We start from the raw sequence: 23,238 nt of genomic DNA on the forward strand, positions 1-23,238 counted from the left end.
TGTGTGTGTGTTAAGTGCAGTCAAGTCGCTTCCAACTCATGGCGACCCTATGAATTAGAGTCCTCCAAAATGTCCTATCTTTGACAGCCTTGCTCAGATCTTGCAAATTGAGGGCTGTGGCTTCCTTTATTGAGTCAATCCATCTCTTGTTGGGTCTTCCTCTTTTCCTGCTGTCCTCAACTTTTCCTAGCATTACTGTCTTTTCCAGTGACTCTTGTCTTCTCATAATGTGACCAAAATACGATAGCCTCAGTTTAGTCATTTTAGCTTCTAGGGTCAGTTCAGGCCTGATTTGATCTATAACCCACTGGTTTGTTTGTTTTTTGGCAGTCCACGGTATCCGAAACACTCTCCTCCAACACCACATTTCAAAGGAATATTATTGGCTCCAACTAATTTTTCTGTTGTGTTTGTGGTTTAAGAATCTGTCCTGTCATTTTTGGGACACTTCAGCCTGTCACCTCTAGTTCTAAAAGAAAGAAAGAAGTCTCCTCTTCCATGTGGGGTTGCAAAACAACTACTTAGAAAATTAATGATATGGCTCTAATTCACTGGGATGTAGTGTGTTGTGTGTGTGTGTGTGTCTTTGGTAGAAATGTTTCTTGGAGGTGGCAAAGCAGTGTGCTAGTCAGTGGTTGCAACAGCGGCCAAACACGTTCGCCTGCCAGGGAGGACTCTTGGTGTGAACACAGGCAGGGAATCCGGGCTTCCTCCTGAACAGGATGAAGGGCTGTACTGGGATCGAAAGAACACCAGTTGGCGTCTTTTTAGGACTCCCCGTGTGCATCCTATAGCTCCCCTTTGGCATATAGGAAAGTGATTTCTCCAACAGGAGGTCAAAGCCTGTAACTATTTGGCTGCTGCTCTTGCGGAAGTGACCAGGTTGGCAGCAGCTATAAAAGCTAGACGGGAACTGTTTTGTTTTCTTCTGCATGAGAGGTCGAGGTAGATGGATGCTAGGCTGAGGGGAATGGCCGTGGCTCAGTGGTAGAGCATCTACCATCCCAGAATACATGAAGCTGTCTTCTACTGAATCAGACCATTGGTCCATCAAGGTCAGTATTGTCTCCTCAGAATAGCCGAGGCTCTCCAGGGTCTCAGGTCAAGGACTCCCACCACACCTCCTACCTGATCCTTTTAACTGGAGAAGAAGAAGAAGAGTTGGTTTTTATATGCCGACCTTCTCTACCTCTTGAAGAAGAATCAAACCGGTTTACAATCTCCTTCCTTTCCCCTCCCCACATCAGACACCCTGTGAGGTAGGTGGGGCTGAGAGAGCTCTAAGAGAGCTGTGACTAGCCCGAGATCACTCAGCTGGCTTCATGTGGAGGAGTGGGGAAACTAACCCGATTCACCAGATTAGCATCCACCTCTCATGTGGAGGAGTGGGGAATCGAACCCGGTTCTCCAGATTAGAGTCCACCGCTGTTAACCACTATACCATACTGGCTCTCTCGCTGGAGATGCTGGGACCTTCTGCATACCAAGCTGATGCCCTACCACTGAACCACGCCTCCTGCCCAAACAGAATTTCCAGTTAAAAGGATCAGGTGATAGGAAAGACCTCTGCCCAAAACCCCAGAGAGTCATGGCCCGTCTGAGTAGACAATACTGACCTTGACAGACCAGTGGTCTGATTCTGTAGAAGGCAACTTAATCCACTTTCATGTGATGGATCCTTAAAGGAGCAACCGAACAGCAATTAAATGCTTGCGAAACACTGTATAGGGAAGGGGGGGATAGAAGAAAGAACCTTCAAAATAATATTGGGTTTTTGATGTGTCTTTCCAGGTTAAAAGACATCAGTTTGGGTGAGCTGGAAGCTTCTGGGGTCCACGTAAGAATGCTTGCAGCCCCTATCAACCCATCAGACATTAATATGATTCAAGGTAAACAATATATGTGTGAATCGCCTTGCACCAAGTCAGATCATCATTCCATTTAGCTTAGTATTGTCTGCTCTGGCAGGAGTTCCAGTGTCTTGGGCAAAGAGGCCCGTTTCCCCAACACCTGCTACCCGAGTTCCTTTGAAGATTGCCAGGGGGTTCCACCTGGGGCCAAGATTTCCGCCGAGTAATCTGCCTTTCAGTCTTGGTGAGAAAGGTGGACCGCTCATAAAGTAAGAAATTCCTGCGTGCAACTTCAGCGTTTCTGCGGTCAAATCGATGCTTTGCCCAAGCTGAATAGCGTGCCAGCTGAGATCACACACAGGTCTATAAGAACTGACTTTCCTTCTTGTCCATCCCTGTTTCACTGAAAGAACAACTTTGCTTCTCTGGAAACCAAAAGTTTTCTATGAGCTGCTTTAGAAGTTACTTTTTAGAATATTTACAACAGATTGTGCAAACTCAGGTAGTATGAATTATGAAAACAGGTGACTGTCGATGTGAAAACAGTGGATCATACAATCATCGAGTTGGAAGGGATCACCAAGGTCATCTAGTCCAACCCCCTGCACAATGCAAGGAATTCACAACTACCTTCCCCCACACCCCCAGTGACCCCTATTCCATGCCCAGAAGATGGCCAGGATGCCCTCCCTCTCATGATCTGCCTAAGGTCATAGAATCAGCATTGCTGACAGATGGCCATCTAGCCTCTGCTTAAATACCTCCAGAGAAGGAGAGCTTACCTCCTGCGGAGGAAGCCTGTTCCACTGAGGAACCGCTTTAACTGTTAGAAAATTCTTCCTAATGTCTAGATGGAGACTCTTTTGATTTAATTTCAACCCGTTTGGCTGCAAAGTACAGAGAAGCAGCAAATAAATCTGCAGTGTATTTGAGTATCTGTATAAGTGGATAGCCCAGCCTAGCCTGAGCTCATCAGCTCTCGCAAGCCAGGCAGGGTCGGTCCTGGTTAGTACTTGGATGGGAAGACCCCCGAGGGAGTCCAGGGTTGCTATGCAGAGGCAGGCAAACCACCTCTGAATGTCCCTTGCCTTGGAAACCCTATTGGGTCTCCATACGTTGGCTGCATCTTGATGGTACTTTCCACTTCCTACACAAGCTGTTAAGTGATGTTGGCCAAGAGGTGGAATCTTTTTATAATTACACCAGCATGGTGTAGTGGTTAAGAGCGGTGGTTTGGAGCAGTGGAGTCTGATCTGGAGAACCAGGTTTGATTCCCCACTCCTCCGCATGAGCGGCGGAGGCTAATCTGGTGAACTGGATTTGTTTCCCCACTCCTACACACGAAGCCAGCTGGGTGACCTTGGGCTGGTCACAGTTCTCTTTGAGCTCTCTTAGCCCCGCCTACCTCACAGGGAGGGTGTCTGTTGTGGGGAGAGGAAGGGAAGGTGATTGTAAGCTGGTTTGAGTCTCCCTTAAGTGGTAGAGAAAGTTGGCATATAAAAACCAACTCTTCTCCTTCATATATATTAAAAAAAATTAAATCCCCAGCCACGCTCTTCTGAAGGCTTTGGAAAATGTGGTAGCAGTTTCTGTGGATTCTCCTCTTCCACTGCAGCATCTCCACTTTGCCTTCAAGCTGTCTACAGCCCCCAGAACAAGAGGTTTTTTTGGGGGGGCAAGGGATGTGGGGACAAGGGAGGAATGTGAGAGCGGCAGTTTGATGACCCAAAAGCAGTCAAGTCCATACTTACGAAGTCCCCTCATGAACGGATCTCGTTGGATACAAGATGTTATCCGAAGCAACCCTGGAAAGTACTCTAAAGCCAAGGTTTGCTTGGAGGTTGGTGGCACTCAGAGTGCAGTGGTTGTTCAAGGACCATGGAGACGTACCTTTGTCTCCCCACTCTGCCACTGTGGCTCAGTGGTAGAGCATCTGCTTGGCATGCAGAAGGTCCCAGGTTCAATCCGCGGCATCTCCAGTTAAAGGGACTAGGCAGGTAGGCGATGTGAAAGACCTCCACCTGAAACCCTGGAGAGCCGCTGCCGGCCTGAATGGACAGCACTGACTTTGATGGACCGAGGGTCTGAGTCAGTATAAGGACGCTTCATGTGTTCATGTGCCGCTGAATTTAACAGACCGAGCTTGGGCCAGTGAAGCCCAAATGGGGAGGGGGAAGCACAGCCACCATCCTGGCGGAACGGTGAGAAAGAGAAAAGTAATCTAGTTCTGATTGTGTTGCAGGAACGTACGCTGTTCTCCCGGACTTACCTGCAGTTGGGGGGAATGAAGGAGTCGGGCAGGTGGTGAAAATTGGCAGCGATGTGACTTCACTGAAGCCAGGAGACTTGGTGATCCCAGCAGATGCAGGACTCGGTAAGTAGAATTAATTTTTATTTTAAAGTTTAAAATACTTAAGGCAAAACACAAAAGGAATTGGAATAACTTCCCCACCGGTAAGTTAAGAGAAGAAAAAGTACCCCTTAATAGACATAATCTGTTCTTCACCTCCCCCCGCTTAGAAGAAGAAGAGTTGGTTTTTATATGCTGACTTTCTCTGCCTTTTTTAAAAGAAGAATCAAACCAACTTACGATCTCCTTCCGTTCGTCTCCCCACAACAGACACCTTGTGAGGTAGGTGGGGCTGAGAGAGTTCAGAGAACAGTGAGTGGCCCAATGTCACCCAGCAGGCTTTGTGTGGAGGAGTGGGCAAGTTACTTGAACCTTGTTCTCATGGAGATGGATGACCTTTGTCTGTGCTGTACCACCAGAGGTGGAAGTTCACTATTTAAGAAGAAGAGTTGGTTTTTATATGCCGACTTTCTTGACCACTTACCAGCCAGCAAACCCCAATTTTGTCGTGTTGTCTGAATGCCAACAGCCCAACTAACAGGCTGGGTGATCACAGCGTTTATGGCGATGTCAGACTTGCAACTGTTTTAACCTGCGAACATGTGCATTATTCTGATGAACAGTGGCTGTTGGAAGCAGCATACCCTTCTTGCTCTGGTGAAAACAGCTTTTCCAGCAGATTCAGAAAAGCTGCGGCAGATCTGGGAATCCAGCCTTGCTCTCTGGGGTCCCAAACCTGTGCCTGCTGTTTCTCACACTTAATGCCTGAGCTTTCGAAATGAGCTCACAACGGGCAGATTCTTCATGCCAGAGAAATGAAATTGTGAAGAGCATGAAAGATACCCGGAGTGGCGTTTTTATCGTTGCTGCTGTCAGAAGTGAAGCAGCAGTGTTTGGTTCATTCCAGTTTCCTCCATATCACCAACTTTGTCACAGTGATCTCAATTAATAGGATTGGGGGGCTTTATTTCTGCAGTGTGCTCCAGGTGAAAGTGGCAGCTCCTGGAAACCATTCAGCTCGAATCAGAGCACACTGTAGGGCGCGATGGATTCTAACCAGAGAACCTTAATTTCTTTTGGCAGTATGGTGCAGTGGTCAGAAGCATGCTAGGATCTGGGAGGCCTGGCTTCCAATCTCCACTGGACCATGATGCTCTCGGGAGGAAGGGAGAGTTATGGCGAGGCTCTTTCTTTTTCAGCTTCATCTACCTCACAGGGCTGTTCTAAGTAGAAAAAGAGTAGGTTAAGAGCGATGGTTTGGAGCGGTGGACTCTGACCTGGAGAACCGGATTTGATTCCCCACTCCTCCACATGAGTGGTGGAGGCTAATCTGGTGATCCGGGTTGGTTTCCCCACTCGTACACACGAAGCCAGCTGGGTGACTTTGGGCTAGTCATACTCTCTTAGCCCCACCTACCTCACAGGGTGTCTGTTGTGGGGAGGGGAAGGGAAGGTGATTGTAAGCCGGTTTGATTCTCCCTTAAGTAGTAGAGAAAGTTGGCATATAAAAACCAACTCTTCTTCTTCTTCTCTACCTCCAGAGTGGCTTACGATTACATTCCCTTCCTTTACCCACAACAGGCATCTTGTGAGGTAGGTGGGGCTGAGAGAGTTCTGAGAGAACTGTGACTGGCCCAAGGTCACCCAGCAGGCTTCATGTGGAGGAGGGGGGAATTGAACCAGGAACTCCAGATTAGAGTCCGCTGCTCTTAACCATGCTGGCTCCCAAGCATGAAATGATGTGGGCTCATATGCCTCTGAACTTTTTAGAGGAAGGGAGGGGTACCAATGTACTAGAAACAACTTCACATTTGCCCTCTTACTCTAAGCCAGGCTTAGACGAGCGTAAGAGGGGTTGTCAGGCCAAGATCCTGATCAAAAACATCCAAAAGAATGGCCCCAAGTGATATATTTAGGACTTAGGCAAAGCTCAAACCCATCTAAAGGCCGAGAAAGAAACGTTGAGCCAATTACCATTGTTGGCATGGATGGTCTTTTATCATCAGAGACCTTAATGTGTTTAAGACTTTTTTTTTTTATCTTGAACTGGAGATTTGTGACCGGTTAGCTACAGCAGCTTCCTAACCTGACCTGTGTCAACATATGTCAAAGTTATGCCTAGTCTGCAGTTTGCTAAACAGATCATACTGATCAGAGTGACAGCTAAGTCATGTGATGAGGCTGGTCTGATCCAGTTTGTACAGCCAGGAATGGGGATTTCCAGAATGACTCATCTCAGGTGAACTGTGATTGATCATGAATGTGTATATAAGTCTGTATAGTGAATGTAAGTTACCTATTGCCTGAAATATATATGCTGGCGAAGCACTTTGATGCTCAGAGCTGTGAATGTTAACAGCCAAAGGACTCTGTGTAGATATTGTAAATAAACTGTACATAGCAGAACTGCGTGGTGTGAAGTTGCTACCAGGTAAACTCCTGAAGTCCAGACAAGCTGTGCGCAACAACCTGTGCCTCCTCCTGTGCCTCCAGGGACCTGGCAAACAGAGGCAGTATTCAAGGAGGAGAAGCTGCTGAAAATGCCCCCGGATATCCCGCTGGTGTGCGCAGCCACCCTGAGCGTCAACCCCTGCACAGCTTTCCGGATGCTGTCCGACTTTGAGACCTTGAAGCCAGGTATGCATTTGGCAGGTTACGCTGTAGTGTTCATATAAGCTATGGCTCTTTTCTTTCTTTTTTTAGTACATCCTCTGCCAAATATTATTTTCTCTAGCCTTGGGGACGAGAACAAACGGTTGATTTGTTGCTTGGGTGCCCGTGTAGCTGCAGTAGAAGCATTCAGTGACGAAAGGAGCTGATGGTTTTAGTTTAAAGTGGTGTAGGGATGGGGGGAGAGTTGCTCATAACTCTGACCAGCAGAGCTGCTGTATTACCCAGGGGTCCCCGAGGCACAGCCAGATGCCGAGAAGGAGCAGTGGTGGTCATCCTGTGCCACCTTCTAGAATATATGAACACATGAAGCTGCCTTATACTGAATCAGACCCTTGGTCCATCAAAGTCAGTACTGTCTACTCTGACCGGCAGTGGCTCTCCAGGGTCTCAGGCAGAAGGTCCTTCACATCACCTACTCGCCTAGTTCCTTTAACTGGAGATGCCGGGGGTTGAACCTGGGACCTTCTGCATGCCAAGCAGATGCTCTACCACTGAGCCACAGCCCTTTTCCTAATGAATGACTGTCGCTCCCTGTGCAGGGTTCCTTAGACACACAACACTCAGCCGATTATGACTTACGCAACATATTTCTCTCCTCCACCTTCATCTGTTATGCTGCGTAAAGCCGGGGCCCACTCTCGCTTTACAGGGACGGAAACGCTAGAATTTTCAGTAAGGACGAAGGGAGGAATTGGTTTACCCTCCTTGTTGAATTTTGGCTGCAAGGGCATGCAGAGAAGCGTTCTTGGGGGCTGCTTCTTGGCTTTGAATTTCAACCCCCACCCCCAAAAAAAGACTTGCTAAAACTAGAATCCCCCCCATGACATTTAAGGAGCCCCATGGCACAGAGTGGTAAGCTGCAGTAGTGCAGTCCAAGCTCTGCTCACGACCTGAGTTCGATCCCAACGGAAGTCGGTTTCAGGTAGCCGGCTCAAGGTTGACTCAGCCTTCCATCCTTCCGAGGTCGGTCAAATGAGTACCTAGCTTGCTGGGGGTAAAGGAAAGATGACTGGGGAAGGCACTGGCAAACCACCCCGTAAACACAGTCTGCGTAGGAAACGTCGGGATGTGACGTCACCTTATGGGTCAGTAATGACCTTATGGGTCAGTAATGACCCGGTGCTTGCACAGAGGACTGCCTTTACCTTTTACCGTGACATTTGGTGGCCAGGAATGGAAATGGAATAGAGAGTTTTGTTCTTACCGGCAGCCCATATAGCCCAGTTTAGCCCAGTCTCATCAGATCTTGGGAGCTAAGTAAGGTCGGCCCTAGTTAGTACTTCGATGGAACACCACCAAGGAAATCCAGGGTAGCTACATAAGGGCAGGCACAATGGCAAACTCTGTTCATCTCTTGCATTGAAACCCTTGTGGGTTTGCCATATGTTGGCTGTGACTTGTCGGCACTTTATGTGCGCTCGCACACACACACACATTACATGTCTGTAGTCCTTAGGAGGAGATGGGTTATAAATATAGTATATTTTGTTTTGCTGGTCATAAACATTCCCCTTGTTCATCTTGTGTTCTCCTTGTCCCTCCACCCCGCCATACGTACACCGGGGGGTGGGGAGGTTCTTTTTCATTTGTTACCAGTTAGTGAACATAAGAAAGGCCATGCTGGATCAGACCAAGGCCCATCAAGTCCAGCAGTCTGTTCACAGTGGCTAGCCAGGTGCCTCTAGGAAGCCCACGAGCAAGACAACTGCAGCAGCATTATCCTGCCTGTGTTCCAAGGCACCTAATATAATAGGCATGCTCCTCTGATCCTGGAGAGAATAGGTATGCATCATGACTAGCATCTGTTTTGACTAATAGCCATGAATAGCCCTCTCCTCCATGAACATGTCCACTCCCCTCTTAAAGCCTTCCCAGTTGGCAGCCATCATCACATCCTGGGGCAGGGAGTTCCACAGTTTAACTATGCTGATCATGTTGAGCTTGGCGTCCTTGCTAAGAGCCACCACTGCCACAGAGCTAACTATAGCCAAGTTGCTTTCCCCCTCGCTAGAAATAATCATGGTGCAGTGACCGGGCGACTGAACTACTTCCTGGCTGCTAGAACAGGCCCATCAAACAGGGAATGAAGGACATTGATGAATAGGTGTTGGGGCTGATGCTGCTGCTCCTTCTTTCTCGCCTTCTGCAGCTGTTTTGAGAATGAAAGATAACGACCGAGTTTAAAGCTAGAGCCGCATCTTGTTTGTCTGCAGGCGATTCTGTCATCCAAAACGCAGCCAATAGCGGAGTGGGACAGGCCGTCATCCAGATCGCCGCAGCCAAGGGTATCAAAACGATAAATGTGGTCAGAGATAGGTGAGTGCATTTTCAGGACCGCTCTCTTCCTGGGCAGATCGCCTTTTTGGAGAACTTGGAGCAGCCCTGTGTTTTTTTACCCTGTCCAGCTCCAGTATCGGAGAATGAAGCCTGCTGGCTGACTTTGGGCTAGTCACAGCTCTCTTAGAGTTCTCTCAGCCCCACCTACCTCACAGGGTGTCTCTTGTGGGGAGGGGAAGGGAAGGTGAGTGTAAGCCGGTTTGATTCTTCCTTAAGTGGTAGAGAAAGTAGGCGTTTAAAAACCAACTCTTCTTCTAACTTGCACTATGTACAATACTGTAATAATATTTTAATACTGCACTTGCTATTAATAATAGTAATAGTTGCAGTGCAAAATAGATATTGCCCTTTAATTTCAACACATTGAGGAGGGTTCCCCCTCTGGCTTTTTAATTTTTGGTAAAAGACTAAAGATTTTGGTAACAGCCGAAAGATTTTTGGTAATTTTACAGCTGTGCCTCAGTCCTTGGCTCAGGTCGGCCAGAGGTGAGCATGAAAATGTCCAGTTAAAAGGGATATTTCTGGGGAAGAGAAGCCATAGCTCGGTGGTAAAATGGATGTTTACATGCAGAAGGTCTCAGGTTCAATTCTCGACATCTCCAGTTAACGGATCTTGGGAGAAGATACTGGGAGAGACCTTTCTGTGTCCAATACCTTGGAGAACAGTTTTCAGTTAGAAACGGAGTGAGATGGACTACTGGCCCAGCTTGGGAGGTTACAGCTTTGTATGCTCATCAGAGCACAGGGATGGGAAGGTCTTGTCCAGTAGTTGTAACCCATTTCTGGAGCAGAATGTGCCAGAAACCTAATTCAGGAACTGACCAGTGGTTTCCCCAACAACTCGGACCAGGAAGAAGAAGAAGAGTTGGTTTTTATATGCTGACTTTCTCTACCACTTAAGGAACAATCAGACCGGCATGCAGTCACCTTCCCTTCCCCTCCCCACAACTGACACTTTGTGAGGTAGGTGGGGCTGAGAGAGCTCTAAGAGCTGTGACTAGCCCAAGGTCACCCAGCTGGCCTCACATGTAGGAGTGGGGAAGCCAACCCGGTTCACCAGATTAGCCTCCACCGCTCATGTGGAGGAGTGGGGAATTAAACCCAGTTCTCCAGATCAGAGTCCACCTCTCCAAACCACCGCTCTTAACACTACACCATTCTGGCTCTCTCTGCAAGAGAGCAGAAGAATGACTTTCTTCTCTCGGTGCACATAGGCATGCAGGTGTCTGTTCATGAGAACAAGAATTCTTGCAACAATGCAGCCTTCCGGGCAAATGAAATCCTTCCCCTTTCCTTCTTTGCAGCTTGGCATAGTAAACAACAAACTTTAACTTCAGCTGGGTCCTTGTTATTTGTCCTTCCTGGCCAGACCCAACCTCCCGGAGCTCGTAGACAGATTGAAATCCCTTGGAGCCGATCACGTCATCACAGAAGAGGCGTTGAGAAAGCCAGAAGCAAAAGATTTGTTTCAGGTATTAATCATAAATCAGATTTGTTTGGGAACCAAGGGATTGCCACAACAAACCAGATCATCTGGTATTCAGCACCTGACAGTGGGTGCTTTTACACATCCTGAATAATGCACTTTCAATCCACTTTCAGCCCAGTGTTCATTTGCAAGTGGATTTTCCCGTTTCACGCAGTGAAATCCAATTGCGAAGCGGATTGAAAGTACATCATTCAGTGTGTATGGAAGGGCCCGTGTCTCGGAGGAAAATGCTGAGGCGTGGCTGGTGATGAGACCGATGTATTTGGGTAGTTGCTAGATTCCACTCGGAAACACGGATTGACATCTCCTTGAACGCTGTCAGTCTGACTCACGGCTCCCATATAAGATGAGCTCTGCTGGATCAGACCAAAGAGGCATCTGCTTCAGTCTTCCCACGGTGGCCAACCTGGGGCCCGTGGACCTACAAGCAGGGCACGGAGGTCTATGCCTCCCTGCAATTTAGCCATCCTGGCTAATAACGAACAAGAGACCTCTCCTCCTGGAATGCAACTAATTTCCTGTCTGGAGGCTGCCTTATTTTGTATTTGGCCAAAACGCAAATCTCTTGGAGATTTCAAGATGATCCCCCTTGGTTAACCTTCTGTGCCGAGCAAAATGGGTCAGTGTTGAGGATGTGAATCTCCTTTACACTGCAGGAATCCAGGCCTGGAAGGTGACTTAGGACAGGGCTTCTTAAACTTTCCACTCGCGACCCCTTTTCACCTGAGAACTTTTTATGAGATCCCAGGTATATAGGTATATAAAATAGGTATACAAATCAAACATTTACTGATAATAAATCATAATGTATTTTAAAACAATTCTTTGGTATACATATAATTTTTTTGCAACCCCCACATTCAGATCCGCGACCCCATATGGGGTCACGACCCTCATATGCTTTGACATAAGCGTTGAGTTAGGGGACCTGTAATCATATTTTAAAAGGGGGTGGGGAAGCTGAAAGCAGTCATGGGGGCTGGGAGGGAGAGCCTTTTTCCTGATGCTAATCAACAGCAGGATTGTCTCAGGCTACCTCTTGTGTGCGTGTAAAGTGCTGTCAAGTCGCAGCTGACTTACGGCAACGCCTTATAGGGTTTTCAAGGCAAGAGAGCTTTGGAGGTGGTTAGCCATTGCCTTCCTCTGCTTAGCAACCCTGGTATTCCTTGGTGGTCTCCCTTCGAAATACTAATCAGGGCTGACCCTGCTTAGCTTCTGAGATCTGATGAGATCGGGTTACACCATGCTGCCTTCCCAAGCTAACACTTACCTACTAGGAAAAAGCATGCACATCCCTGTGTGTTATCTATATGCTCCGCCCATAGGTCAAATCGTGGCTCCCTGGTAGGGAGCTGGGGGCGGGGGGAGATCAAGAAAGTGGGAAGGGGTGAGAGGTGTTAGCCAAAATGCCCAGTTATGAATTGTTATATGGGGGAATTAGCGAATCAATAACCGGCAATGGGCATAATTTAAGCAGGGATGCAACCTTTGTCTACCGGAGTCCATACCATGACCAGTAAAGAGGCAGAAGCAATTGGAATTAGGTTAAAAGGAATTTACTCAGATTATATGTTCACACGCACATACAAAACTACACATACACATCACACAACATACAAAGTCTAGGAATCAAAGAGAGGAATAGAGAGACTTTTGCCATGTGGCAGGCAGAGAAGGAAATATACTGCACCGCTCTTGCAGAGGAGTTGTCCATCCTGAATTCGATGCGGCTATGGGGGATAAAAAGGGAACAGGGGGAGACCCTGTCCAAGCATAAATGCCCACTCTGGCAGAGTGCTGGGCAGTATGGAGGGGCAGGCCTGAAGGAGGGATCGTATGGACTTTCAGGACACAGTTATACTCTTTCTGGGGGTGGGGGCTAATTGGATTACCCTCTTGGCTCCCAAGCTAAAACAAAAGGATGAATGTCCGGCTGAGGAGTGGGGTGGTGACAATTTTGAAATACTATTCTGATTCCAATGACTTATGCAACCCCAGGAGAAGTCAGGAGTCTCGCTGATTGGCTTAATGGCTTGAAACAAAAGGTGCGATGGCTGCTAATGTCTGGAGATCGTTGCTGAAGAGCGAGTCATTGTTAGCTCAATGTCTGCTGAATGGCTTTGTTGAACTAGTCCGATGTTGCAAGAGGGGGGCGGTGTTGGTGAAGGCTACATGCCTGGACGTATTCCCTGCAATATGGCTTTCACTGGAGCAGGATACACAGGAACATGGATTCCCTCTGGTTCGCTGGAGGGACTACTTTGGCTGCTGCTCTTTGACTGCCGGTTTCACGGGATGAAGAGGAGTTCTTTCCATGGCGGCACAGGCTTGCCGCTTGGTCTGGAGAGGCTGCTGCACACATCTGCCAGGGTTGCCATGACCAGTCCAGGAGATTGGCAACCAGTTAGGCTACAGAGGGTTAAAAAACCCTTCCGCCAACAACACAGCCCCAACCCAAATATTTAAGAAGTACTACATAATAACATAAAAAGGTCATGCTGGATCAGACCAAGGCCCATCAAGTCCAGCAGTCTGTTCACACAGTGGCCAACCAGGTGCCTCTAGGAAGCCCACAAACAAGACGACTGCAGCAGCACCGTCCTGCCTGTGTTCCACAGCACCTAATATAATAGGCATGCTCCTCTGATCCTGGAGAGAATAGGTATGCATCATGGGAGGGGCCCTGGCTCAGTGGCAGAGCCTCTGCTTGGCATGCAGAAGGTCCCAGGTTCAATCCCAGGCATCTCCGGTTAAAGGGACTAGGCAAGTAGGTGATGTGAAAGACTTCTGCCTGATACCCTGGAGAGCTGCTGCCAGTCAGAGTGGACAGTACTGACTTTGATGGACCGAGGGACTGAATCAGTATAAGGCAGCTTCATGTGTTCATGTGACTAGTATCCATTTTGACTAGTCAGAGTCCTCTTAGGTCACTAAACACTCCAGCACAACCTTGTTAATTCTTTCCTCGTGAGCAAAATCTTTGGGAACGAGAGCGCAAAAAGTAAATCATTTCTCTGTAAGTACCTTTTCTTTTTCTCTCTTGTTCTCCAGAAAATCTCTAAGCCCCTGTTGGCGCTGAACGGAGTGGGAGGGAAGAGCGCCACCGAGATGCTACGCCATCTGCGGTAAGTTGCACTGCTTGCCCTTCGCTTGCTGGAGGCCTCTTTTTCAGAGGGTGCAGACCTTTGCCCGAGCTGCCTTGAGTAATAAGATACAGTGGGGGTGGGGGGGAAGGAAGTTCAATCAAGCTTGTTGTTTGTGAGCCCTTCCAATAAAGAAAGGGGGGAGGGAGTTGTAGGGGACTTAATCTTAACAGCAATTTTTTAAAAAAAACAATACATGAAGCTGCCTTGTACTGAATCAGACCTTTGGTCCATCAAAGTCAGTATTGTCTACTCAGACCGGCAGCGGCTCTCCGGGGTCTCAGGCAGAGGTCTTTCACATCACCTACTTGCCTAGTCCCTTTAACTGGAGATGACGGGGATCGAACCTGGGACCTTCTGCATGCCAAGCAGGTTCTCTGCCACTGAGCCACAGCCCCTCCAAAACCATGGGCAGACGATCTCGCAACCTGAACACCTTGCAGCGGTGTGAAACTTTTGTTTCCAGAAGCGTGGTTTAGGTAGCCCTGAAAGCTGCAAAGGCATAACTAGTCAGAAAAAAGGTCTCATTTGCTAAAGGGAGGCTGAAATTCCAGCGGAAACGGTCCTACCTGGCATAGGGGAGAGAGAAATGTGAACTTCATGCCTCAGGGGAATGCAGTTCCCAAGCTGTGGAGCAGCCGCCAGACTCCCCTCTGCATGCCTTCGCTTTTCAGATGTTTTGTAACATCCATGTGGATCATAAAAAAAGATGAATCCCTCCCTCAAGGAGTTTATAATTTAAAAAAATATATACTGATACTTGGGAGACAAGGGTTAGGTCAGGGGTGTCAAACATAAGGCCCGCAGCCCGGATCCGGCCTCTTGAGAGCTCTTATCCAGACTGCGAGCCAGCCGAGGCAGCCGCCCCACCTCTACCCCACTTCAGATCTGGGCTGGCGAGGCCTGGCCCGACCAAGTGACATTTATGTCATGCCTGGCCCTCGTAACAACTGAGTTTGACACCCCTGGTTTAGGTTTTATTCCTCAATGGGTAAAGCTGCTTGAGAGAACCTCACACGTCTACCAGAATCTGCAGGCACATTGCCAAAGTTTTCCAGTCTAAAAAAGTAAACTTGGAGGTTTTAGTCTCCAGTTGTTCTTTCTGAGGAGAAATAAGGGATGAGATTTAGACAAAAAGTACTTGGATTGGGGGTGGGGGTGGGGGAGTGAGCATACTTGTTTGTAGGGCTGTTGATTTGGTTCGGTCCGAACTGAAAACAGCCGAAATTCCCACAATTCGGCAGTTTTTCGGTTCGGACGAACCGAACTCAAAAAGGGGGGAAACCGGGGAGCCGAATTTGCCGAGTTCGGGGTGTTCCCGAATAAATTCGGCGAATTCGGCCCCTTTAAACAGATATCTGTTCCCCCCGCGCGCGCGCGCCTCCAGGGAGCTTCCCTGGAGGCGCGCGACGGGCCCTTTAAATAGATCTGTGCCTCCCGGCCGGAGGCACAGATAAATCTATTTGAAGCCTCCCCCCCAGCCCTGCCGGGACTTGACAACCCCCCCACCCCCTTCCCCAGAGTCCCGGCGGACGAGGCGGGGGGTCTGGAAACCCCTGTGCCCAGCCAGTGTTGGCTGGGCACAGGGGTTTCCAGACCCCCCTCCCCGTCCGCCGGGACTCTGGGGAAGGGTGGGGGGGTTGCCAAGCCCCTCTGCCCAGCCAGCGTTGGCTGGGCACAGGGGTTTCCAGATCCCCCGCCCCGTCCGCCAGGACTCTGGGGAAGGGGGTGGGGGGGTTGCCAAGCCCCTCTGCCCAGCCAGCGTTGGCTGGGCACCGGGGTTTCCAGACCCCCCACCCCATCCGCCGGGACTCTGGGGAAGGGGGTGGGGGGTTTGCCAAGGATCTTCCCTGGAGGCGCGCGGCGGGCCCTTTAAATAGATCTGTGCCTCCCGGCCGGTAGGCACAGATCTATTTGAAGCCCCCCCCAGCCCTGCCGGGACTCCTGGCAGGGCTGGGGGGGGTCTGGAAACCCTCTGCGCAGAGGTTCTTGCCAGCCCCCTGCCAGCCCTGCCGGGAGTCCCACCGGGGCTGGGGGGGGTCTGGAAACCCTCTGCGCAGAGGGTCTTGCCAGCCCCCCGCCAGCCCCGCCGGGGGTCCCAGCAGGACTGGGGGGTGTCTGGAAACTCTGCGCAGAGGGTCCTGCCAGCCCCCCGCCAGCCCTGCTGGGAGTCCCAGCAGGGCTGGGGGGGGGTCTCCCGGCAGGGCTGGGGGGGGCTTCAAATAGATCTGCGCCTCCCAGCCGGGAGGCACAGATCTGTTTGAAGACCCGCCGCGCGCTTCCAGGGAGCTTCCCTGGAGGCGCTCGGCAGGCCCTTTAAATTGATCTGTGCCTCCCGGCCAGGAGGCGCAGATCTATTTAAAGCCCCCCCCCCCCAGACCTGCCGGGACTCCCGGCAGGGCTGGGGGGGATCTGGAAATTTCCTGCGCAGACAGCGCATAGGGGCTTGTTTAAATTTTCCCCCGAACTCCGGATCCCCCCAAATTTCCGGGGATCCGAAGCGGGGGAGTTCGGACTTCGGCACGGCCCGAATAAAAACGGGCCGAATTTTGCCGAAGCCCAACTATACCGAATTTTTTTTTCAACAGCCCTGCTTGTTTGTTCCTGCCCTGCTTCACTTTCCCAGAAGGTCTTCAATTTTTACATTGTGAACGCTTGAGAGTGGGAATGGTGTTTTAATATTTGAACCCCAGGGCACAGTGCGAAGGCGTACTCATCGAGGGAGAGCGGCATAGTGGTGGAGGCAGTTGGCCAGTAAGTTAAGGAAGCTGGCTGGTAGAGTAAGCCAAAGGCCTGATTAGAGAGAATAGGCTCACTGTCTGGAACTGGTTGTCTGTCTCTTTTTGCTCCCAAATCTCATAGCTGACTCCTCCGACAGGCATAAAGGGACTATGGTTACCTATGGTGGGATGTCAAAGCAGCCCGTGACGATCCCCGTGGTGAGTAGCTGTGAGATTTTCGGTTGCATTGTTTAATTTTAAAATTATTTTGCATGCCATGGAGCTGTTTGTTTGTTTCTTGCAGCATGGTTTATCGGTTAGAGCGTCAGACTAGGAACTGAGAGACCCGGGTTTGAATCCCCACTCTGCCATGAAAGCACACCAGGTGACTTGGGCCAGTCACACATTCTCAATCTAACCTACCTCACAGGGTGGTTGTGAGGATAAAACAGGGATGTTGTAAGCTGCTTTGGCACCCTCATTGGGGTGAAAGGCAGGGTGTCAATGAGCTAAATAAAAGTTAAATCAAAATGTATCCCACTTTCCAGCCACTCTAATCTTGAAAACTGGGTTTGATTCCCCACTGCTTCACATTCGCCAGGTTTGATTCCCCACACCTGCTGGGTGACCTTTGGCCAGTCACAGTTCTCTCAGAACTCTCAGCCCCACCTACCTCACAAGGTCCCCATGGGGGAGAGGGTTGGTGATTGTAAGCCACTTTGAGAAAACCCTTCTTCCTCCTCTTCTTCATCCTTCTCTTCTTCCTCTCCCTCCCCTCCACTTCCTCCTCTTCTCCCTCTCCACTTCTTCCACATCCACCTTCACTCCTGCGCCACTCCCCTGCCTTCTGCTGCTTCTTCCACTTTAATTTCCTCTTCTCCTATTCTTCTTTTTCTTCCTCTTCTTCCTCTTTCTGTTCCTTTTCTTCCCTTTCTAAGGAAAGAAGGCCAGCAGGTTGGTTCAGTCCTACCCTACTTTATTCTCATAACAGCCCTGTGAGGTGAGGTAGGCTAGGCTGCTAGTGACTGCACCAGGTCACCAAGTGAGCTTCATGGGATATTTGGGTACCAGGAACTCAGGTCTCCCTGCTGCTAGTTGGGACATATGATCTGCTACATCACGCCGGCTGTCGACTCGCCCGAATCCATTCCTATTACGTTTGCCCATCAGCATGCTCCACCATTTCTTCCCTTGCAAAGTGTACCGACCTGTTGCCCAAATAATCCTCCTAAGGAAAAAAAATCTTTTGCAGAACTTCAATGAGCTGTACTTCTTCTGCTTGCTTCTGCAGAGCGCATTGATTTTTAAGGACATAAAGCTTCGTGGTTTTTGGATGACCCAGTGGAAGAGAGACAATGCCCAGAGTAAGTGACAGTATGTATTATTGGTCTTATTAAGGACACTCTGAAAGAGGAGGTTAAAAGCTGCTTTCTTAGAAATAAGTTTTATTTTTCCAGAAAAATAAAGAAGTAAACATAAAAAGGGGGGTAGAGGGGATGGGGGATTACAATAATGCATCAAATCTTATATCTACTGTTCAGTTATATATATAAAAATTAAAAAAATATCTACTCTGGGTGTGAATATATCTTATGTCCCAGGTCAATCTCTAACATTCTAGAGTATAAAATATTTGTTCTCTGGAGTCTGATCTGGAGAACTGGGTTCGATTCCCCTCTCCTCCACATAAGCGGCGGAGGCTAATCAGGTGAACTGGATTTGTTTCCCCACTCCTCCGCATGAAGCCAGCTGGGTGACCTTGGGCAAGTCACAGTGTTAGAGCTCTCTCAGCCCCACCCACCTCCCAGGGTGTCTGTTGTGGGGAGGGGAAGGGAAGGTGATTGTAAGCCGGTTTGAGTCTCCTTTAAGTGGCAGAGAAAGGCGGCATATAAAAAACAACTCTTCTTCTTCTCTGTCTATATTTCTGTGTTTCTGTTGAGCTTAAACCAAAATACATTTTAATAAATTTTTAATCTTACCAATGTCAGACTCCTCAGAGCTTATGCTGATCTCACATAAGCATAATAGAGCCTTTATTTTGGGGGAAAAATTCTTCTCTGGGTCTTTTATTTACTAGATTGGTTAGTTTCGCCACCACAGCATATTCTGTCGATTCATTCTTCCATTCTTCTATATGCTTTCGAAACTGTCTATTAAAAACGAGTGAAAGACGCCATCAGATTTCAGGGCATTACTTCCACTGATGCTCAAAGTCTGGGCTCGTAGCTGAGCTCAATTCGAGCGCAGTAACTCCTTAGAGACCAACAAGATTTCCAGAACATAAGCTTACGAGAGTTGAAGCTCCCTTTGTCAGATAAAGGTATTCGAGAGGGGAGCTTTGACTTATAGAAAGCTTATAGCCCGAAAAATCTTGCTGGTCTCTGAGGCGCTACTGGACTCAAATCTGGCTCTTTTACTGCAGACCGACACAGAAAACCTCTGAAACTGTGTTAGTAGCCGGGAGCTTTCAGAAGACCCCGGCGCTTCGAAAGGATAATTTATTGGTGCAGGAGCACCAAGGAGGCTTACTGGGGGGAAAAACCAGGAAGTTGGTTTTCATCTACATCCAGGGATCAGAAAGCAGTGTTACTGTGCCATGAATTGCAAAACCTGGCAGCTTCTCAATCAATCGAGTTTTATTTCGATACAAAATCAGCTCTGGATAAAAATCAAAGTTAGGTTAAAATAATAAAATAAAATAATAAGCGTTGATGATTCTGGGAGGGCAGCTTCTCAAAATCCTGAGTGTATTTTTAAAAAAAAGTATTTGTATCCCACTTGACTTTGTTGGATGAATATGAAGAATCTTTCAAGTATATGGCAATTTCTGCAGGGGGGGGGTTACCCACAGCCCGACCCACAGGTTGGGAAACGCTGAATTAGAGCATTTCCCGCTAAGAGGGCTGGCGCTGCCTCTGTGTGGCTGTTTGCACCTTGTGCCTGCATCTCCTGCTTTCGCAGGAACAGCTTACTACACTTGCAGTCTCCCAGGGATCTAGTGACCGACCGCTTCTCATTCCCTGCCACCCTTTCAACAATGTGTTCAAATGGGGCTTATCATAGAATCATAGAGTTAAAAGGGACCACCAGGGTCATCTAGTCCAACCCCCTGCACAATGTAGGAAATGCACAACTGCCTCCCCCACACATCCCCAGTGACCCCTACACTCCATGCCCAGAAGATGGCCAAGATGCCCTCCCTCTCATCATCTGCCTAAGGTCATAAGAATCAGCATTGCTGACAGATGGCCATCTAGCCTCTGCTTAAAAACCTCCAGGGGAGAGCTCACCACCTCCCAAGGAAGCCAGTTCCACTGAGGAACCGCTCTTAAGTGTTCAAAAATTCTTCCTAATGTCTAGACGGAAAGTCTTTTGATTTAATTTCAACCTTTTGGTTCTGGTCCGACCTTCTGGGACAACAGAAAACAACTCAGCACCCTCCTCTGTATGACAGCCCCTCAAGTACTTGAAGATGGTTATCATGTCCCCTCTCAGTCTTCTCCTCTATCGTGGCGACAGAGAGCAAACTTCCAGCGTCAAAATCATAAATTTATTAAAAAGAAAATATTCACACACATACTCTGCACAGCAACGGATCAAGCAAGGGTTGCAAAGTAAAAGTGCATACACAAATTCCTTTCCCCCCCTCTGTAGACATATACCCTGGCTGTTGTCATTCTAGGGTGGTCATCCCATTACCCTGAGTCTTTGGCTGGGCTGCCTGCCCTTATTAGCTCCATGTGGTAATGGCGGACATCAACATGTAGCCCAGGTGTGGGAGCTCCTGCCTCCAAGTTATCCCCTGATTGAATCACCCGAGACTTACCCCGTTCTCCTCCAGGGAATTTAACACCTCTGCTGCTCACCCCCTTGCAAATTACCACTCTCCTGTTTCCTGTTCTTGTACCGAGAAGGAAGAAGAAGAGTTGGTTTTTATATGCCGACTTTCTCTCCCACTTAACGAAGAATCAAACCGGCTTACAATCCCCTTCCCTTCCCCTCCCCACAGCAGACACCCTGGGAGGTAGGTGGGGCTGAGAGAGCTGTGACTAGCCCAAGGTCACCCATCTGGCTTCATGTGTAGAAGTGGGAAACGAATCCAGTTCACCAGATTAGAGTCCGCCACTCGTGTGGGGGAGTGAGGAATCAAACCCCGGTTCTCCAGATCAGTGGGGAATCAAACCCGGTTCTCCACATCAGAGAAAGTGACTTAGGGTGGATGTGGGGAGTTTGTAGCTCCAAAACTCTCAATAGTGTGATGTAGCCAAAAGTGGAGTGCATTTCTCCACATTTAGAGAAGTATTCCTTCTCGGTCCTTACCGAAGCTGGGGGTTTGGAAGCTGGCCTCAACGCCTGCCTGTTTCCTCTCCTCTCGGAAGATTTCTCTGTAGTGCCAGTGTGCATTGGCAACAAAAGCCTCCCATCACTTCTCCAGCTGTGATTTCCTCCTTTTGGGGCCAGTTGTGACATGGGCGTTGTGGAGAGCGGTGCCCCCACCCCACCGGCTCAGTTCTTAACATTGCGAGTAATTTATTTTTAAAGGCATCCCCTGAATAGGACTTAAAAGAGTCCCATTGAAACGCATTGGGGTTTGGTACTTCTGATTCCGTACTCGATAAATTGAACTTGTCTGCATTGCTTGGGTGTCACTTCTAACTCCTAGGCTGCTAAAACCAATTCTGTCACGCTCTACTATCTCACCCACCCACCCCGCAATACCAGGGAAGCACGCTGTGAAAGAAAATCATCCCTGTGTCTGAAAAATGCTACGTTGGCTATCTCCGATTACATTACTGCCTCAGAATAGATCTTTGCCACTTCTGAGCCGTTCCTCAGGGTACCTCTAGCTTCCCTCGAAACAGCCACATGCTTACAATGCGACAGGTTAGAGCAGTGGTTCCCAAAGTGGGCAGTGCCACCCCCTGGGGGGCGGTGGGATTACCTAGAGGGGCACTAAGAGGCAAGGGGGCAGCAGGGGGATGCCTTCAACTGTGTTGCTGGATAGGATAGGGGGCGCTGGGGTTGAGTGTGGGACCAAGGGGGCGGTGGCCTGAAAAGTTTGGGAATCACTGGGTTAGAGGTAGAAGAAGAAGAAGAGTTGGTTTTTTTATGCCGACTTTCTCTGCCACTTAAGGGAGACTCAGACTGGCTTACAGTCACCTTCCCCTCCCCACAACAGACACCCTGTGAGGTAGGTGGGGCTGAGAGAAAGTGACTTGCCCAAGGTCACCCAGCTGGCTTCATGTGTAGGGGTGGAGAAACAACTCCAGTTCACCAGATTAGAGTCCGCCGCTCATGTGGAAGAGTGGAGAATCAAACCTGGTTCTCCAGATCAGGCTCCACCGCTCCAAACCACCCCTCTTAACCACTACACCACACTGACTTGCAAAAGTGCTGTCGAAATATAACCTTTGGGAGAGCTGGTCCTCTTATTGGCTTTGCTACCTTCTAATGCATAGTGTTCACCTGTTAGAGATGGGCAACACAAGGTATGCTAAATGTAAGATGAACGTTCTCCGCCTTTCTGTTCTTCGTTTCCAACTTGCAGACAAGGAGAAACTGGACAGGATGATCGCGGACTTGTGCGCCCTCATCTGGAAGGGCCAGCTCACCGCTCCAGCCTGCCGAGAGGTCCCGCTGGCAGATTACCAGTTAGCCTTGGAGGCGTCCATGGCGCCGTATGTATTGGCGAAGCAGATCCTCCTTATGTGAAGCGGACTAGGCTGTCCGCGGTCAGCTCAGGTGGGAGATCCCTCCCAGCTGGCTCCGACTGCTGCCAAAGGCTGCAAGGTGTGAATTTCTGCTGTCCCTGCCGCTCCCCATCCGAGGAGGACTGCCGAGAGCAAATGGTCCCGATTGAAGACTGTGACTGTATAACCAAGAACGCAACGACGGCTGTGGTACCGGAGGCAAAGGCTCGGTGTCTGGGCAAGCAGGGAATGCTCGTTAGTTTTGTGGCAGAAGGGAAACCTGAAAAATCTGACTTCTGCTTTGGACCGGGGTGCGGGACTGCTAGACGGGGATCACTACACAAACACGGCGGGGTGTACAGTTTCAGAGCACCAATTTTGATGAACCTGCTGTATAGGGCTGTGTCTGGCGTCTCGTGTGTCCCCCGTTTGCTGAATCTGCACATTCCTCTCCCCGCCCCCCGATAGCAAACTGTTGTCCAGCATAGCACAGTTGACCCATGTACAGGAGCCTGTTTCTGTAGTCAGAATGCTTCCCGGGGGGGGGGGGGGAGATGGGACTCGGGCATTCTGAGATGCAGCGTGCAAGCATTCTCCCTCTTAGAACAGCTTTTCGATTTCTAGATGATAAAATCTGCAGCTGCGGCTTACGGGAGCTCTTTTTCTTTGCCCGTTTGACTCGGGGCAGTTTCCCCCAGTAGAGGGAAGCATGCTGTAGAAAAAAAAAAACCTCATCCCTGTGTCTAAAAAATGCTACATTGGCCATCTCCGATTACATTACTGCCTCAGAATAGATGGTTGCCACTCCTGAGTCCTTCCCACGTCCTCAGGGTACTGCTAACTTCCCTTGAAATGGCCACATGCTTACAATGTGACAGGTTAGAGAAGTGGTTCCCAAAGTGGGCAGTAGCACCCCCTGGGGGGCAGTGGGATTATCTAGAGCAGGGGTGGGGAAACCTTTTTCCTGCCAAGGGCCATTTGCACAT

At 49.2% G+C, this 23,238-nt stretch overlaps 1 protein-coding gene across 1 annotated transcript in view; it reads left to right on the top strand.

Annotated features, from left to right (window-relative positions):
• The window catches only part of MECR (mitochondrial trans-2-enoyl-CoA reductase), a 35,249-nt gene extending 12,975 nt beyond the window's left edge, over positions 1-22,274 (top strand). Inside the window, exons 2-10 of the mRNA XM_056847641.1 lie at positions 1,792-1,889; positions 4,093-4,224; positions 6,694-6,837; positions 9,087-9,189; positions 10,580-10,682; positions 13,751-13,824; positions 16,721-16,781; positions 17,854-17,926; positions 22,111-22,274. Of these exons, the coding sequence (XP_056703619.1) occupies positions 1,844-1,889; positions 4,093-4,224; positions 6,694-6,837; positions 9,087-9,189; positions 10,580-10,682; positions 13,751-13,824; positions 16,721-16,781; positions 17,854-17,926; positions 22,111-22,274 (900 nt within the window). The 5' untranslated portion in view covers positions 1,792-1,843. The remainder of the gene's footprint in view (positions 1-1,791; positions 1,890-4,092; positions 4,225-6,693; positions 6,838-9,086; positions 9,190-10,579; positions 10,683-13,750; positions 13,825-16,720; positions 16,782-17,853; positions 17,927-22,110) is intronic.
• Positions 22,275-23,238: the final 964 nt, after the last annotated feature.

Source organism: Euleptes europaea, chromosome 3 (assembly GCF_029931775.1).
Source record: "Euleptes europaea isolate rEulEur1 chromosome 3, rEulEur1.hap1, whole genome shotgun sequence".
Taxonomy (NCBI): domain Eukaryota; kingdom Metazoa; phylum Chordata; class Lepidosauria; order Squamata; family Sphaerodactylidae; genus Euleptes; species Euleptes europaea.